This window comes from Drosophila elegans, unplaced genomic scaffold (assembly GCF_018152505.1).
Source record: "Drosophila elegans isolate 14027-0461.03 unplaced genomic scaffold, ASM1815250v1 contig_149, whole genome shotgun sequence".
In the NCBI taxonomy this organism is placed as follows: Eukaryota; Metazoa; Arthropoda; class Insecta; order Diptera; family Drosophilidae; genus Drosophila; species Drosophila elegans.
This window is the reverse complement of record NW_024545513.1, coordinates 23,496,254-23,515,483: the sequence shown is the minus strand read 5'-3', so window position 1 is coordinate 23,515,483 and position 19,230 is coordinate 23,496,254. Positions and strand designations below refer to the sequence as shown.

At 40.3% G+C, this 19,230-nt stretch overlaps 1 protein-coding gene across 1 annotated transcript in view; it reads right to left on the bottom strand.

The window, feature by feature from the left end:
• Positions 1-2,350: 2,350 nt before the first annotated feature.
• The window catches only part of LOC108134844 (hornerin), a 96,277-nt gene continuing 79,397 nt past the window's right edge, over positions 2,351-19,230 (bottom strand). The window contains exons 6-7 of the mRNA XM_017255305.2: positions 17,009-18,742; positions 2,351-2,463 (exon numbers count right to left, since the gene is read on the bottom strand). Of these exons, the coding sequence (XP_017110794.1) occupies positions 17,060-18,742 (1,683 nt within the window). The 3' untranslated portion in view covers positions 2,351-2,463; positions 17,009-17,059. The remainder of the gene's footprint in view (positions 2,464-17,008; positions 18,743-19,230) is intronic.

Below are 19,230 nucleotides of genomic sequence, written 5' to 3'. Positions count from 1 at the left end.
ATTTTCCATTGTTGCTACAACTTGATTCTAGAATTTCCCCTACGGTGCTTCGCTTTCTCTTCATAATAGTCATTTGCTTTTTACTTTTGACAGAAAACATACAGGACTTTGGAAAGTGCACGGAAAAGCCTCAAAAGCCGCAGCCAGATTGAAAATTGATGTTCAAAGCACTTTTAATTAAATATTGGAAGTACAGTACAAAAGATTCTTTAAAATATCTTGTTTTACATTTCAAAACACCTATAATATGGACTTTAAATTCTTCATTTTTTTTGTGCGCTTTTTATTAATTAATTAAAATTGTAAAGCAAGATTTGTTTAATTTAGTCAGATACAAAAAATTCAAAATTAAATGAACGCGTACTTTAAATGACCCATTGATTTCAAAAGATTCCAAAAAATACTCAACTCTTGAAAAAAAGATCAGAAATTGAACAAAACATTCTTGCTCCAGCAGACAACGTAAAATCGCTTGGTTAACGGCACCTATTTTAAGAGGTTTCAAATGGCTGTAGAACGTTGTGCAAAATGTTTCAAAAAATTATATAACTAGAGGTTTCGCAACATCCGTTTAGCATATCAACATCCCTAGTCCTTTGTTTTGAGGAATTCATTTCTGGCCGAGGCTTGAGGTCTTGCAGTTGGCATTTTAACAGCTCTTTTTCATTATTGTTCAAGTTGAGTCGGGGAAAAAGGACTTTTGTTTGACTGGGGGAAAGTTTTCGAAATGGAAATGAAATTCTTTACAATGTTTCTCTATTGCTGTGCCTGCTGTGTGGGTGTGTGAAGGTGTACATTTACCATTTATCATTAGTATGTATGGGCTTATATATGCATTTGCTTAAGACACATTTTTCAATAAGTAAGTAGACCAACTCGCCAACTGTTTCGATTTCAACTACATGCACATAAATTACAGATTTAACTTTTGTGGGTTTGTTTATTTTTTAAATGCTTTTCCATTGATTTTGTCTTTTTTCGAGCTCGTTGCGCCACTCGAATCGAATGCAAAAAGTTGACAGGCATTGACAAATATTTTCTTTCGTTTTTCTTGGCATTTGTTCTCAGCCCTTTCGTCTGTTGGTTGTGCGTCAATTAAATTGTTTGTGTGTCCAAATTTATTTACAATTTGTTTAACACTCAGAGCTTAAGTTACCAAAAAAAAAAAAAAACACATTTTATTAAATATTCTTTTTTATTAATATTAATATTCGTATAGGTATAATCCACAATCTTTACTCTATGTACAAGCATTGCTAGTTTATAAATAATAAAAAAAATCGTATATATTTAGATTTATATATGTTTAATGATCATGTTTGCTTTACGCGTAGACAACATGGTGGTGCAATCTTCTAGATCTAGTCTCCACGTTCGTCCACAAAAAAAAATTATCGCCGTCACATATTTCTAGTCGGATGCAATAAAAAAATTGGCTTTAACATAGTTCGTATGTACATGAATAAATATATAAGTATTTATATATTTATATAAGTGTGGGTGTTTTTGTGATTTTGCGTGTGGGGTGAGTGCGGGTTACATATATACTCCATATAGACATATGCCTAACATACAGTTAATTATATAGCGGTGCCAGATCTGCCAGATGGTTAATAATACATATATTTTGAATATATATATTGATCAATTCTGTGCTTAGTAACGATTAGTTTAAAATGTTCATCTCGGCCGCCGGGAAAAAAAAACTTCGATATACATCTATTCAACATGTGCAATTCGTTCATCGGTTATCGTTAATCGTTAATCGTTTATCTCTTATCGCTCCTACCGCGCCAATCGCTATGACCGTTCATTTTCTTCGTCTTCAGGGGGGTATTCGTCTCGATCTATTTCTCATATATGATATATGACTTCATTATACTCTCTCTTTTCCATTTCATGCATTTCTTTTGTAGTTACTTTGTTGTAGGTACCTTGCGTTTCGCTTTAAAGTGATTCCGTTCCCTATCCCCGTTTCCCCCCTTACAACATATCCGCTATGGAGCCGTAGTGCTGTTCCTGGCAAATCGGACGACAGCACTCCTCCACGGCGTCGTACTTGTAGTGGCGCCTCCGGTTCATCTGACTCCTCTGGTAGTAACTCCCCCCGCAGTATCGTAGCCTTGGCTTTTCCTCCGGCTCCTCCTTCTCCTCTTGCTCCTCCTCCTCCTGCTCCTCCTCCTCCTGCTCCTCCTCCTCCTCTTCCTCCTCCTCTTCCCTACTGCCCATCTCCCTTGGATCACAGACATCCAGGTCGAAGGGATTCATGCGATCCTGGGTGAGGGAGTAACGATGGTTCTGGGGCGGCTGCAGTGATGATGTGGACGATGACGTTGACGCTGATGACGTCAGCTGCTGATGCTGATGGTGGCGACGGCTGCTGTAGCTATTGTAGCTGCTGCCGCTGTTGGGTTGGTGGTAATAGTGGATGGCATGGCATGAGGCAGTCTTTGTATTGTATTCCTGCAAAGAAAAAACGCGACACATTGTTTAGCTTTGGGTACATTATTTGGTCAGACACTGAAATTTCGTATATTATTGTAAATATAATTAAAATAAATTTTTTCCTATTTATGTTAATTTAAGATTTTATTATTTATAAACTAATTATTTCCATCAAACCTTTCCTCTAGTAACATGTAACAACTCTCTTAAGCTTAAATAAGTGAAAATAAAACTTTATCAAGTATGTTCTCAAATTAAATCGAATTTTTAAATGTATTTAAATGAAAATGTATTCAGCTTTAGAAATACATAAGCCTGCGTTTGAGTGAATAAATAGACTGTTAGCTATATCAAAAATGCAGAATCAAAATCACTCTGCTGTAAAATTATTTTCGCGCTTGTGTGTCGGGTTTAATTTAAATATATTTCATATTTCGTTATTGGCCCTTAGTTTGATCTGTTATTTTTTTGTGAATCCTGTGAACTACTAAATGTACATGTGCTTCTATATATTGTGAATTTAATAGCATTTATTCAGCTGCATTTTGGTATAGAAATTCAGCACGAATTGAAACCTTAACCGATTGAACTGTGAAGCCGTAGTACAGTACAAGTTCAACAAGTTCGGGCTTTCGGTCAAGTCAAGTGAGGAGATTCCAGCAATTGACTTTTGGCAGCTTCTTCTTTTATCCACTTCCGCCCCCTTTTATCAACCCCCTTACTTTTCCCACCCCACCCCTTTACTACCGTTCCCTTCCTTTCCCTTTCCCTCACCACACCATACTAAATTCACTTCCCTTCGCTAAAATTTTCGTGAACCAACTGAATATTGTCTGCGCTAAAATTTGTTGCCACAATTTGTGCAACAAATTTTGTGCTGCTGCTCTTGCTTTTGCTTTGGCTTTTGGCTTTTGGCGCACTGCCTCGACATCTGCGGCCGTGTGTGTAGAGTGTGTGTGTAAATAACCAACATAATGGCAGAAAGGTCGCATTCTCATAAAGTTGGCGCTGACTTTCAGGGGTATCCTGCGCCCCATGCCCCGTGCCCCGTGTCCCCGCCCCAATGTCCTTCCTGTGTTCCGCATATTATCAATAAATTGCATCTGACTGCCAAGCAGACAACAAAACGGTAGCCCTATCTGCAAAGCCCCCTCCCTCATCCTTTCTAAAGGACCGTTTGACACCCACCACCCACTACTCACCAAACACCACCCACCACCCACCACCCACCTGACTAACCCGTTATTAAGCGAGAGCTTAAACACTGGAGAGAAAAATACCAAGTGTTGGGTTAAAGACCACAGAAATTCCCTTATCAATACTGCAAATCTCTAATTCTTTCTTTAATTTGAATATTAAAAAGTTAAGCATCGACAACGTATGTTATAAAATGTTCATCAAAATGTATGAAATAGTTTATAAAGGATTAAATGTAAACGATTATCTCTCTAAATTTGCATTATAACATTCAATTTTAGTTTTAGGTAAAATACAGCAAGCTCAGCTTTACCCACGATTCTTTCTTAATGAGATATTATATAAAATGGTATATCTTAACTTTGTATATTATAAAATGTTCCTAAGAATGTATGAAATAGTTTATAAAATGACTTATTGTAAACATTAATATTGTTTGTAGAAAATTAAATACCAAATTAAATCACTTAAATAACACAGTTGCGAAAGTTTTTATCTGTTGATATAATTCCAATTTTGTATTTAAATTTACGATACGATTTTTGCTCAATCCTTAGCATTCAAATGATTTGCATGCTACAGTACAGTACCATTCTTAGAGCTAAAGGTACCAAATTTTCTGATTTTCAGCAGCAAAATTAAGCCAAATAACGCTGCCTAGCTAGTGTTTTGCAAGCAACACAGATCTTATTAATACTTTATTTAAACCAGCCCTTTCAGTCGCATTTTCACGCAGTGTACACGTAATATGGACTTGGGCTTGGGCTTGGGCCCAGCCACACCGCACCTTGTTCTAATTTATTTATTGTTGCATGCATGTGCTTTTATTGGGCGTCCTCCAAATGTAGGAGGGGTTGGGATCGTCCCCCCAACCGCAATATCGGAGAAGACCCGGTGCTGGACTTTAACAATTATGTTTTTGGCCGGGCTCGGTGAAAGTCAACAGTGGGCGAAATGTCTGACAATTTGATGCACTTGTCGCTGGGTGGCCACCATTTGGTGCCAAAGTTATTAAGCACTTTTTGGGGGCTATAATTGGGGGCGGTGTAAGGCCAATCCGGGCTGAGCTGACCCAACTAACTGGACGGAGTTTTAAAATCGGCTTAAGCAGGCAAATGTATTTCGAATATGCCAACACACATGCAGAGGACAGGACAGAACCCTTTCCATTCCCTTGTACCTTTCTGTTTCAAGTTTATTGATGTCGACGTGGGTTTTCATGCCTCAGCTGGGGGGGGTCAACAAGGGGTAAGGGGCAAAGGGGGGGTCCAGACTCGTCTGCAACGTGACAAAACCCATTATAGATGCGACCGCAAAGATAACACTCGCTTTTCGGTCCAGACTCGACCTCTGATGGATGCCCAAACACCAGTGTCAGGTGTTTGGTTTTGTGGATGCTGGAAAAGGTTGACGAGCTGGTAGTGATGGTAGAAGTACTACTTTTTGACAAGGCTATGCCTATACATTAAAAATCATTATACTATTGCAAGTTTTTCAAAATCTCTTTTTTATGCAACAGTAAAACACTGATTTTCCTTCCTATTTACTTGATTTTTTTATTTTGTTACTAAAAACCATAATTTCCAAATATAAAGACCTGCAAATAAATACCTGTATGTGTACCCGAAAATTCCCAAAATTCCCAACTCACCACCAGTCACTGGTGAAAAGTGAGTGGAGCGACGACGCTCCAAAGTTTCCATAAATTTCATTTTGTAACCATCAAAAAGTTAAGTCAACGATAAATTGAATGGCTGCATGATTGACTGAATGAATGAATGAGAGGAGGCTGTGCCGGGTGGTGCAAGGTAGTGGTGCGTGGTGGGTGGTGGGTGGTGGGGCAGGCTGCGGCTGTCAGTTGCTTGTCGGTCATTGTGTGGCTCGTTGCGTTTCGGCCAGACATCGAAATCCACAAGCGGGTTAAAAAAAAAAAAATATGAAAGTGCCAAAGAGATAAATGGAGTAAGGGATAAAAAACGCCTACAATTGCGGACAAAAAAATGGCACCCCACCTCTGCTGATCAAAAAAATAGCTTAGCCTATAAGCTATTTTATGTAATTGCATTTATAATTTTTGTTTAATTACCTTGGATTTTTTTTTATGGATTGTTGAAAAAAATAATGTTGAGGGAGCTTTTTTACAGCTGCAAACAGCAATTATAGAAATGTCAAACTTTTCAAGTATATATACATTTCACGACTTAAACAGGTATTTAAATTATTATTATTGAGTCGTGGTTATTAAAATAAAATTAACTAAAAAAATCTTAACTTTTAAATCGACCGCAACTGTACTCTCGTTGTGTGTGCGTAAAAAAGCGTCAATATAAATATAAAGCAGTAGACAACAACAATGCCAAAAAGTCAAAAGCCGTCAAAAAGCATCATTGAACCAACGCGACAGGGGCGGTGGCCTGAGGGAAGGGGCGTAAATGGCGGAAGAGGGTATTGGGGGCGTGGCCGAGGTGAGGGCCAACACCTCCATAAAGCGTTTGTCTGCGTGGGCGTCACCTCTTTGGCCAAAGAGGCGTGGCCCCGACATGTGACAAGTGCCCTCCTGACAACGTCATGGCAACCCCCTCCCACACACCCACACACCACAACACTGCACCCCTGGTGAGCAGGTGAACAGGTGAACAGGTGAAAAAGGTGCCCAGCCGACAATAGTGCGGAAATATTAAATCTGCGCGTCAGACGAAGAGAAGAAAACAATTTCGGGCAAGTGAAAAAATTCGTGTAACAAAAGTGCGGTTATTATTTTTTTTTTTTTGCAACGAATAAAAAAAGGACGGTCGACGGATAACAGGGGGTGAAAGGGCGTGTTAAAGTCTTTATATAAATTGCAATAAACACGAATTGGGTCGTAAGCAGCATTCCGTTTCGGCAGCAGCGACAGGAAGGCAAACTTAAAACTGATTATGTATTGATGGGCGGAGATAATCAAAAAAGAGTGAGTGAGCGATATATGTACATATGGGGGATATATATAGAGCACCATCTGCCGTTGTTATAATGGATCATTTTTGAAGTGGGGAAATATGAATTTGATTGGCAAAAATCATTGCATATTGTTGAGGTGAGGTTGGTGGCGTGAGGGAAAGTGTAGCAAAAAGGGTTTTGCAAATGATACAGATGTGGTTACTTACTGGTTTTTGAATTTATGTTTAAGGATTTTATGGGTTGCTATGTTCGATTTTGAACAAGGTAATCTGATTTAAGTGTTGCTAATACAACCTTATGTAAGAAGTTCCTTAACTAATATGTTAACTTTTTAGCTATGAGCTTAGAAAATAGTAGGTTTTATGTGTTAGTGAATATTCACTATGAAATTAACAAGATAAATCAAAGAAATTAATTTATTTGAAATTTCTTAGCAAACGGGTTTGAAAACAAAGTTTATTTGGTATACTCAATATAAAATAAACAAGATAACTGCTGTAAAAGGTATAACTATTTCAAGGACTATTATATTATCTAAATTGCTAACTATTAAACAAGGGGTTTTGAAAATCATGTTTATATATGTGTTGGTTTACTCTTAATTCGAAATAAACTAGATAAGATTAAATAAATTGCTTTAATATTGTTTATTGAAACAAATTCACTACCTAAGCACTCTTTATTAAGTACCTTTTTTTACTGTTTTAAACGAGCTACACCATGCTTGAGGAGCACCATTAAAATTCGCTTTAAATGAGGGCAAGTTATGGTTGGTCGGTTAACCCCCTTCACCGTTCACCGTTCACCCACAGCCCCCCGCCCATCCATCATATAACAGGGAGCAAAAATCGTTGCACCGCCAACAAAGTGCAGAAAGTGTTGCCTACTTTTTTGGGCGGCATGCACTTTAAGTCACTTCAAGGCGCCGTCGACGATGTTGTGTTGGGAAATTTCTGACAGGTCATAAATTGGCGCAACGGGCGGTTCATCCACCCATCCCCCATGCATTTGGGCCTTGTCTTCGAGGGGGCCTGGAATGCTTTTGCCAAGCCCAAACACAAACACACAAAACACCCAGCCAACAAACGAAACAAACGAAACAAACCAACCGCCCAACCACCCAACCACCCACCCACCGAGACATATATATTCTGATGACCAAATGTCGCCGTTGTCGGCGTTGTTTGTTCGCTGCTCTCCAGCCAAACAAAACCAGACCAAACGAAATGAAATGAAAACGCATTCCCAACAAGACGAGGACAGCGCTTCGCTTGCACAAATACAAATACAAATACAAATACAAATAAAGGTGTGAAGCGCGGGGCAGCGCAACAACAATGGCCATAATAATAGCAAGAACAGCAAGTGGCATTCTGCCGCCGTCGCCTTCATTTACATATATACAACGTGTGTATTTTTTACAGTTAATGAAGCGACCAAGGACCAGCGAGCAAAGTATGAAAAACAAACGGCAACAACTGAAAGCAAACAAGGAATGCCAACTACACACGCACAAAAGTCGATATAATATTTAAAAAAAGGATTTCGAAACATAAAGCTCAATCCATTTTTGTTGTAAATCGTAGTGCACATATCTTGGGTTACGTATTCAATAGAGCAAGTAGAAATTTTCAAATTCCCAAATTAAGCATTTCACGAAAAATAAACTTTAAAATAAATGAAAAAACTTATGAAATACTCCAAAAGTGTTGGATATTCTGTTCTACGTCAAATTTTGGAGGTCCTAAATGAAATATGTGTTGCAAGTTTAAGTAAAAAATTCTCTTAAGCATCTATTAATAAGATCAACAAATTCAATTGTAAGTACCAAATCACAGGTGTTAAAGGACCTCTAGTTTGCTTAACTTTTGACTATTTTTCGAAACTCTAAGAATTCTATTCTTTCTTTGAATTTGGAAACAGTTAGAAGAAGACATTTAAAAAACATAATATGAATCGGATTTAAAGTTTAATAATTCATTTCGTTATGTCTTCAATGCATTTTCCAAAGAGCCCTTAAATTCCAAGATTTGTCTCATTTAATATATAAATTTGAAGCTATATTTTAATTGCCAACTCTTGGGACATATTTTTGTGAGTGTAGTCAACGCTTTGGCACCTTTTCGGCCACCTGCCCACGCCACTTCGTTTGGCAAGGCTTGTTTATTAGCCAGCGCCGTGGAACAACAACAACATTGGCGAAATGACCGCCGCCGCGCTTAATTGTGCGGCCAGCAACCGGAAACGGAAACTGATTGTGCGGTCTGGCAGAGGGACAACCAAGCACCACCTTCTCTTCACCTCCTCCTTGCCTCTCACCCCCACCCCCACCCTCACCCTTACCCACACCATCACCCTCACTCTCACCTCAACTTTTCAGTGATTTGCAACAAATCTCATTCACGTTTAGCGAACGCGATTTGCCAGCGTTTTTAGTCGCACTGGCTGGCGGCTTTCCAATCAACGCATTTGACATTTTACCGCCCAAAAAACCACCAACCCCCGCTTCCCACATCTTTCTCCTGTTTGCACCACACACATTGATTAAGCAAAGGAAAGGGAATGGAGGCTTTGGGTTCTAGGGTTTTTAGGGTTTTTGGGGGCCTACGTCAATCGGTTTGTTTGTTTGCCAAAAAATTGACTTTGAGATTCTATTTCAGTGTTTTTTTTTTTTTTTTTTTTTTTTTTGCACTGCTTTGTTGTTGTTTTTGTTGTTGTTTTGTTTTTAGCGTTCTGGTCCTGATTGATGGGCTGAGATAAAGCCAGTGGTTGGAGGTTTGGTTAGAGGATCTGTCGCTTGCATTTAACAGTCAGTCGAAATGCTTCTTCATAGCAAAAAGAAAAACACAAAAAAAAAAAAAAGAGTAGTCGCGTTCAATTGAAGCTGCGCCTCTGCCTTTCGATTTTCCCCTTCTCCACCTTTTGTCGTAATTGATGTGTCTGCGTTGCGTTTTGTTTTCCGTTTTCACTTACAAGTTTTCCACTCCTTTTTTTTTTTTGTTTGCGTCCCAGAGAGTTGTACATCTCTATTATAACTTTCATGGCACGACGACGATGGCCATAAAAGATGAAAAAGAAAAAGAGGGAATATCTGAAGACCATAAAGATTATCCTATTAAAGTCCATGGGGATTACCTTCATATTGACAAGAACAAAAACTAAAGGAAAACTGAAGCCTTTCAGTCGGATTTAAAGTCATTTACATGGCTTTTTTTGAATAAATCTTCTTTTAAAATTTAAAAAAAATCATCACGGTGTTTTTTTTTTTCTTTTTATCACATTGTCTACATAAAATATAACAATTACAATACAATTTCAATTTGTACATTTTAAATTCAATTTAATATTTATTACAACATAAAGTTTTATCTCATTTGAAATATGAAATTGTGGCCCCTCCTTAAATATTTTAATCAACAATTGTATAGCAGAGTATGACATTTGGTTAAACACATCCAATTCAACCACTCTTAAACTCAAATTGAGCAATTGCAATTATGTGCAGGCAAAACCACATTAAATGATAGTTTCATAAGCCACATCAATTACGAGCAGTGCGACTTATTTCACCTAGTTTAGTAAGTAAGCCCTTCAAAGGCTGAATGACTGAATAAACCTTTTGACAACTGGTTCGCATTTGGCCATAGAATTGATTACGCAACAAATGCCCCATCTCAGCTCAGTTCAGTTCATCTCATCTGGCATTATCAATTGCTCTTCACGCACGTTTGCCCATTGTTAATGTTAATGCAGTCATCAGCTTAGGGCCGTCGAACAATGCCCAAAGGTTCACTCTGTATTCGTATTCGTATTCGTATTCGTACACTCAGTACACTCAGTCCCAGTTCCAGTTTGAATCCCCCAGTTAGGTCCAAAAGTCCAACCCCTCGATATTAAACCACGCACAACAACACCAGCTGTGGGCGCAGCGAACTTCAAGTCGATAATTTAATGGTCTCTGCCATTTAATCTGCATTGAATTTATTATCTTGGAAAAAATTAATCTTGATATGTGGCCGGCTTATGTCGGCGACGAACTCTCGTACTTTCGCTCTCTTTTTCTCTGTAGAGCGGTACGTATATTACGTACGACTGACGAAAATAGCTAAAAAGCCGCGACAAGCACGCGCCGCACCCCCTTTTTGCCGCGCCCCTGCCCTCCGTTTCCTCCTTTCTTCGTAATACCGCCTTGAATATCTCATAAAAATTTGCAATTGTGCGGGTGGAGTGTCTCTAAATCTTTAAAGAATTATTTACTACAGTTTTCGTCTTAGACAGCGAGTGGTGGGTGATTTTGGTTAGACAACCCCCAAAAACCAAGGAGTACCCCCCAGACTCTGTGTACTCGGTGTGTGCACTGAGCAAAAACCTTATCAATGGAAATGTGACCAAAAAAAAATTATATTGACTTAAACAATTACAATAGATTTATATTCTGAAACTTTAGTAATAGGGCTTTCGAATTTGCAAGATGAGTTTAAGTCGTTTCAATTGTTTATGATTTTTATGATTTCTGTAAGGAGTTAAATGCATTCTGTTATATAACACATAAAACTTATATTATAGTATTATCTTGACCTACTGATATACAAAATAAAAAGCTAAAAATATATATACAAAACTAATAAATATTGTTGTTATTAAAAGTCTAGAATGGGTAATTTTTTTTCCGGTGCACTTGTATACGAGAACGCATTAAAGGGAGCGCAGGGCGGACAATGTCACCACCAGCTAGAGCTACCGTTGAGCCACCCCCAAAATTCAGTGTGTGTTATTGCTCTACGCCTGCCATTGTCCTTTGGCTCCGCTCCGCCGTTACGCCATTGTCCGTCCGTATGGCCTCCTGTCCGTCCGTCTGCTCGTCTGCCCGCTTGTCCGTCCGCTTGTCCGTCCGCCTCTGTGTCCTCAGCCTTTCCGTTCCCCTGGACAATCCGCTGGCTTGGCGCCTTGCCAATTGAAAGGAGCATACCAAGACCAAGGACCAAGGACCAAGGACCAAGGGCCCAAGAGGCAGAACCAGAACCAGACCAAGCGGGTCCTTGTCCTTGCAAATTTATTGTGTTACCCACGCGACTTTGGCGCCAGCGGGTTAAGGTTTTCTTTCGCTTTTCTTCCGCTCAGCTACACTCGCAGAAATGCAGCGCAATCGGATTTAGGGGAATGGCTGTCCAACAAATACGCATCAGTTAAATGAGACGCAAAAATATGGTAAGCTGTTAATGGCAGAAGGAGACTAAAAGCAAGGCGCAATTCACAAAATGAATTTTTTGGGAATAATGCAATTTACATTAAAATCAAAAAATAGAAACTAAGATGAACATTTTGCTTTATCGATTTCATTTGCACTTGTTTTCATTCCAATATTAAAATTGTTTATCATTATTAGCCTACAAATAGAGTTCTGATTACTTTTGAACTATTTTTGCCCAATGAAAATGTCACTCAAATTTACCAAATAATTGGCGTTTTGTACATTTTTATTTTTTACTCAATATAATTAATTAAAGTAATTAAATTAATTTGTTTGACTACAGCATGCTTAAGAGTGTTTTATTTATTTTCCCTTTGGAAGTTGAGCTTTCTTTTCTTTTCTTTCCGTGCAGTGAGTGTTGTATAAGAATAAGGCCTGCTGGCTTTTTTTGGTTGCCCCTAAATTTTCCCTGCTCACCCTCACCCCCTTAACCCGTGGCAAGTTTAACAATTTCGATGTGAGCGTCATCGTTGCGGGGCCTTCATCATTCAATTTTTAATCAGTCGGGCGCAATCTCGCCGGGAAAAGTCAACTAGGAACGTTTTCATTCAGCCAAACTTCTGACAAATTTCCAGTTTGCCCCCGAGCAAAGTGCTGAACCCTGACCCCAGGATTCCCGACTTGCCGACTTCCCGACTTGCCGACTTGCCGACTTTGCCGATCCCCTTTGGTCGCTGCTGTTTAAATAGAAACGTTGTTCATTTGAGTATTTTTTGTGTGCGGCTTGGCTTTTATTATGTCTAAGTGAATGTTTATGCCCGATTTCCTAGCACATGTGCTGCTCGAGCTGCCCCAAAACCCTTTGGCTCCTTCCTTATCTCCATTGTCCGGTTCTACGGAATCCCCCAATCTTCGTCGTCGTTGGCCTTCCCGAGATCCATTTTCATATTTGCCCAGAGCAGAAAAGCAGACGTTTTCCCCTCCCCTCCCCTTCCCACCCACCATTACCCATTTTCCCCATTTCGTTGTGGCTCTGATTTCATTTCAAGTTCCTTTTCCGCTTTTTTTCGCTCTTTTCCCTTTGCTTTATTAGCCGGCGCGCAAGTTTAAAATGTTTTATTATTGTTGGCTACATTTAAACGATTCTCGGTGCAAAGGGAAATGGGAAATGGCGCTGTAGGGCGGGAAAGGGTTACAATTATTCCCCCAAAAGTAGAAAAGAAAATACAGAGGGAAATGGAAACCGACTGACTGACTGACTGACTGACTAACTGACTGACTGACTGTCAAAACGAGTGTGCACAAATCGTTTGCAGATAGACTTGCCCAAGGACCAGTTTTGGGTCACATGTGAGAGAAGGGGTTTCGGATTGGGACTGGGATTGGGATTGGGTTTGGGATTGAGATTGGGGAGGAGCCAGGGTTCAAGGGTGAGATTCTAATATAGATGATGATGATGAGATGTCTGGGCTTGTAGCCAAACTTGTGTCTGGAGTACCCTGAAAATGCTCACATCTCAATGGCCACAAAAAATGAATGCCTTCGACGACAAAGTCGTCTTAAATAAATGAATAGGATAGGGAAAGTGGCATGAGGGTCAATTCTACAACTACTATTACTCATCTATATTGAATGGAGACACAAGCATTTTGAAAGGAAACCCTTTAAAGTAGAATACGGAATTTAAATATATTTCGAACATTGTGTTGTTTTATTATAAATGTATCAAAATATCTACTTCGAGTGGGTTAGGTTAGGTTAATAAAGCCAATTGTATGGCTTTAATATGTTACTCCATTTAAAGGAATACTGGCTTAATAAATTACCAAAAACACTGTTTTAAAAACCTCAATTCAAGGTGAATGCTAGGCTTGGAATGAATGGACCAGCACAGAATGTATTCGTTGCCGAATGAATGCTCGCTCGCATTCTTGGCCGATTTCACAAATGACTCCGGAAGCTCTCCGCAGAAATGTACTGTGCGGTGGGGAGTCGAGTGGAGTGGAGCGATTGAATGAGAAGAACTATATGCACATATATAGCATATATAGATGGGACCTCCTGCCCGATCCACACACTCGCACTCGGTCACTTATTCATGAAGCGGCAATGGACCATTCATACACACTCGCTCGCATATCATGCATCCATTCATTCAAACGGCATTGAATCCCTTTTCAGTGATTTCCCCCTCCCAACGCTTTTCCAGCGCAGTTTTCCCTCCACATCCTCCAGTGTTTGGCTTTCTCCCGTTGCGTTTATTTCACATGCTACTTAACACCCGAGGCAAATTAGTTGCGCCTCGGCGCAGTTTCGAATATAAATCAACACGCGGGCAACAGCAACGCAGTAGAACAACAACATTGAACGGCAAAGGAAACGGTTGCATAATTTAAGGAGTCGTTGCTCTGGATACCCTGTTTTTGTTTGGAAGCCATACAAGATATTAAAAAATAAAGTTATGACTTGGGTGAAAACAACTTAAGAAATATACTTCAATAAAGGATCTCACACAATCTTTGGCATTAGGGTAATCAAATCATCAAATTAAGGTTGTCTTTTGAAATAAATTCAAGGAACTTCATATAACTAGACTTTTATACCTAGTTTCATAACTTTAGTGATTTCTGTGGGCTCCCAATACAGACCGAATAAAGTTTAAACTTAATTAGATTACACATTTTTAAATAAAATTAAACCATCATATCCCAAGGACTACAGGGTAAAAATTGTTTTGCCTTCGGAGCCATTTCCAAGTTTTTCGCAACAGATTTTTTATGGTCGCCGCTGAAATGCGAGAAGCGCAGGAAGAGCGTGCAGCCCGCGGCTGCCACACATGTGCGACCCTGCCCTCGAGGGCTGAAGTGTGTTGCCCTCCCACTTTCCCGTTTCCACTTCCCATTTCCCATTTTTCCACCGCCACCACCCTCCCCCTCGACGCACTTTCATTGCATCCCCTTGCGAACCCTGTCGAATTGCATACAGCATAAAGCATCCTTGCACTCAGAAAAAATACTAGGAAACCTTATTTTCCCAAATTCAGAGATCTAAGTTATATAATTGCAATCAGAGACCCGAATTATATCTTTGCTATTTTAACAACTAAGAAATTATTAACCACAGCAATATTTTTGTTTATTTTCTGTGTAATATAAAACCAATTATTCTGAAAAAAATGTATAAAAAAACATTTAAGACCAAAATCGGTATCTCTTGTTATAATTAAATAATTTTTGTTATAAATAAAACTATAAGAACGCTGTAATCTGAACTGTATTATCTGAAACTTTTGATGTCCATATTAAAAAAATAGTTTTTTTATTTCTTCTATTTTTATACTCTTGTTATAATTAAATAATTTTCGTTATAAATAATACTATAAAAAAGATGCAATCTGAACTATATTATCTAAAATCTCTTGATATTTTTTTTTCCCATTTTTTTTATTTTCCCATTTTTATACTATACTTTTATTTCGAGTGAAGAGTTGCTTTATACGCACAATTGTGCAAATTGACAGATTTATAACAAAATGCAATGAATAACGGTATTATTCACACACCGAAAAAAAAATAGGGGGGAGGGTTAGAAGAGGAATGAGGGGACTTAAGGGGGTGTTAGAGAGATGGTTGCATCTTTTGGTCTGCGAACATTTCAACAGGCGCCCTAATGTTCGGCACTTTGCTCCCTTTCCTTCCATTTAGTAATATTTTCCTACCCATCCTCCACATCTCTTCGGGATAATCCCCGTGACCAGTATAAAAATGGGGGCATATGTGGCCCCGGAGAATCCGTAGAGTATCTGAAGCGCTTCCCACACTTAAATGAAAAAAAAAATTTGACGAGCGATCCGGATTAGCCCAGTTTCAGTTATAAATGAATTTTTCTTATTTTTCGGCCAGAGGAAGATTAAAAAAAAATATGTGCTTTATAAGGGGAGGAAATCTATGAAGTTCAATCAGTTTTAATTGATTCATTTCGGCGGAGGAGAAGGGATGAAATCATTTGCCCGCTTCTCCCGAGTAATGATGATGTCGGGCCGTCCAGTTAATAAATTTATTATCTTGGGAATGCGGATAGTCCTCGCACCCCAACCCCAACCCCCTCTACATATCTATATCTCACTCGGATCTGCTTCCTCTCCAGCGGAAGTATCTCGTTGATTGTGAAATGGAGCAAAGTATAAGCTATATGGCCATGGCCGTGGTTGGAAAACGGGGCCGCAAATTTATTATGATTAAAGTTGAAAAGTTGAAATTGATGCCCAAAAGCAGTCGGGATATACTACACTCTATATGAGATGGAGAGAGACGGAAGTGGAAGTTGTGTTTGGGATCGGGATTGAGTGCTGGGGATGGGCGTGGGGGTGGGGGTGGGAATATCGAGATGGCGACGGAGATAATCATGGCAGATGATCTTAAATGACAAAACGCCCATAAAAAGTAATCAACTATTGAAAGGGGTTAACCACAATCGCAATCACAGCACTGTGGATGCTGTCTGTGTGTGGGTATGTGATTTCCAATGAGAAATGGAATTTGGCAGATTGAGGAAAATGACTTTTGATTGACAAACTGTTCGAGGAAATGTCTTTATTATTATTTAGATTAAGCTTTCTCCTAAATAAACTATATATGCACTGATAATAAACTGCAAACAGTAAATTATGTTTCAAATTAAAAATATTTTATAAAATCATAATTTTAAATACAATGTATTTTATGATTTAATATTAAAATATCTGAACTATTTGTACGAGCATTCGATTTAAGTATATACCTCAATGTTAAAAATTAAATAAAAATTGAACATTTAAATTAAATTAAACCATGAAAATCAAAATGAAAAATCTTTAATTTCAGAATAAATTACTCGAGTTTACATAGTAAATATTACTAAGTTTAAGCTTCCCCCTTTCAAAAGAATTTATGTATTTAAGCCACTATGCTTTAATAAACAGCAAACAGCCAATCCTATTTCAAATTAAAATGTATTATACAATGTGTATTTGACCATTAAAGTATAAAACGGCAAACCACATTAAATATTAAACAAAAATTGACCAGTTAAAACCAATTAAACCATGAAAATCAAAATGAAAATTATTTAAATTCAAATAAAATACTTGAATTTCCTACCATTTTTTATTAGCTTAGTAAATATTATGTTACTTAGTTTGAGCTTCCCCCTCTATAAACTATATATGTATTCAAGACAACTTAAATATGTACTCACCATAACAATAGTCCATTTCTTGCAAATGTGACGCAGCGCCTTTTTGTAGCATCACGGTTTCATGGTCCAGAAGTTCTTCTTGGGTTTCGCTCCGGTTGAGAGGGCCACATTGCTGCTGCTGCTCATGCTCATGCTGCCGCCGCCCATGCCGCCCGCTGCCACGCCTACTCCCGGTCCAAGGCCCACACCGGAGGACATGGATCTGCCCGAGGCACGCTGCTGATCCGCTGAACAGCGGCGTGGATAGTTAAAGGGCGAAATGGAGCCACCAACGCCAACAGCGCCAGCTGCCTCGTGCAAAGTCATACCGCCACCACCCACGCCCACGCCACCCACTGCCAAGGTCATGCCGATGCCCTGATCCTCGCCACAACTGGCCATGCTGCTCTTCGAGGTGGAAGTGCCCGAGGCGGTAGATGATCGGCAACTGCGCAGGTTGTGCGGCAAGGTGTTGTTGTTCAGGCTGTGGTGATGCAGCATCTGCTGCTGCTGCTGCTGGTGGTTGTGATTGTGGCTATGCTGGTGGTGGTGCAGCGGCCCAGTGGGCGTGGCCGACTTGTAGTAGCGCAGACTCTCATTGTAACTGGCTCCGCTGCTGCTGCCGCTGCCACTGAAACCAGAGTCCAGATCGCCCTCATCGAATTCGGGATTGATGCAACTGCTGTGGCCGTGATCCTTGAGCTCCATGCTGTTCAATGTGCTCGACAGGTTCTCCAGGCTGGCATGCGAGGCGGAGCTCGAGTTGGAGGTGGCTCCGGCCCCGGCGGCTCCGCCCAGAAGGCCACCACGTCGGGGTCGCTGGGCGAGGGTCTTCGAGGGTCCGGCCACCGAACTGGATGATGCCGAACCGCCGACCGCACCAGCGGATACCGATACCGAAGTGCTGGGCTCATCGCCGCCCAGAGCGTGACTGGGACTCACGTCCGGCGGAGTGGGCGGCATTATCAGGGCCTCCAGCGAGAGATTCAGCTCGTCTAGCACCCGGAAATGGTTGTGCTGCACCCGACGCTGCTCCTCCTTCACATTGCCCGCACTGGAGGAGCCGCTGGCAATCCGATTGTCGGAGAGCACCTTGCGGATCTTCTGCTCGCTAACCTCCTCGTACAGATTCTCGGTGGTGCCGTAGCGCGTGGTGTAGGTGTGCCGGTCCCGCTCCTCGGCACTGGGCGAACTGGAGGTGGACTGACCGCCTCCATGGGTGTGGCTGCTCTTCGAGCGGAAACTCTTGGCCAGCAGGGCGCGTATCGAGTTCCTCGGCGGACTCTTCGAGTGGCCCTGGTGTCCCTGGCCATGTCCATGCCCTTGTCCCGATCCCGATCCCGATCCTGATGCAGATCCCGAACTGGAGGAGCCAGCCGATCCCTGGGCCGGTGGCACATTCGTGTGGCACTTGGCTGCCCCCGGTTCGTAGTAGGCATACGAATAGACGTGATTGAAGGGCGCCGCCGGTGCAGCGGCTCCGGAGCCACTGGCTCCACACGCCCCCGATCCCGAGGCTGAGCCACCGACAGCACCGACGCCACCGCCACCACCACCACCACCATTGAAGGCCACGTGCAGCGATGGATTGGAGGCGCCACCGCCGTGCGAGGGCGTGGCACTGCTGCTGCTGGGCGTCATCACGCCGGCGGCGAATCCGTAGTCCAGCGATGAAGTGGATGACGACGACTGTGTGTTGGGCGTGGGCTCAAAACGTTCCATGGTGGCGGCGATGTTCTTGCGAGACCACTTCACCTGGTTTCGAGGAAAAGAGGATGAAAATTTTAAAAGTTTATTATTTTCCTAGTGCTAATTTTTAGTTAAGTCTAAGATAAGCCGCCAGTTAGGGATTGCACTGTTGGCTAAATAAATAAACCGTTTAAATGGTCTTTAGGTTGTCAACAAAAATAGAATGGTAAAAAAAAAACTGGCTATTGAATACAATATTGTCTATTTCAAATTTAAATTAAACATAAAACCGTAATAATAAGTTTAATGCATTTTAAATTGTACTATTTAATATTATATATTTGAATTATTGTAGAAAATATTAGATTTAAAATGGGTCCTATTTACTTTTAAATCCATTATATTTTATATTTATATGGTTTAAAATTAAATTAAATTTTTTAGACATTAGGTATTGAGATATTCCAAAAATAGTCAAATGATATATTTAAAAAAAAAAAGTAATTGAATGAATATTTAGTCAAAAATTGTATATTTCCTATTTAAATTGAATA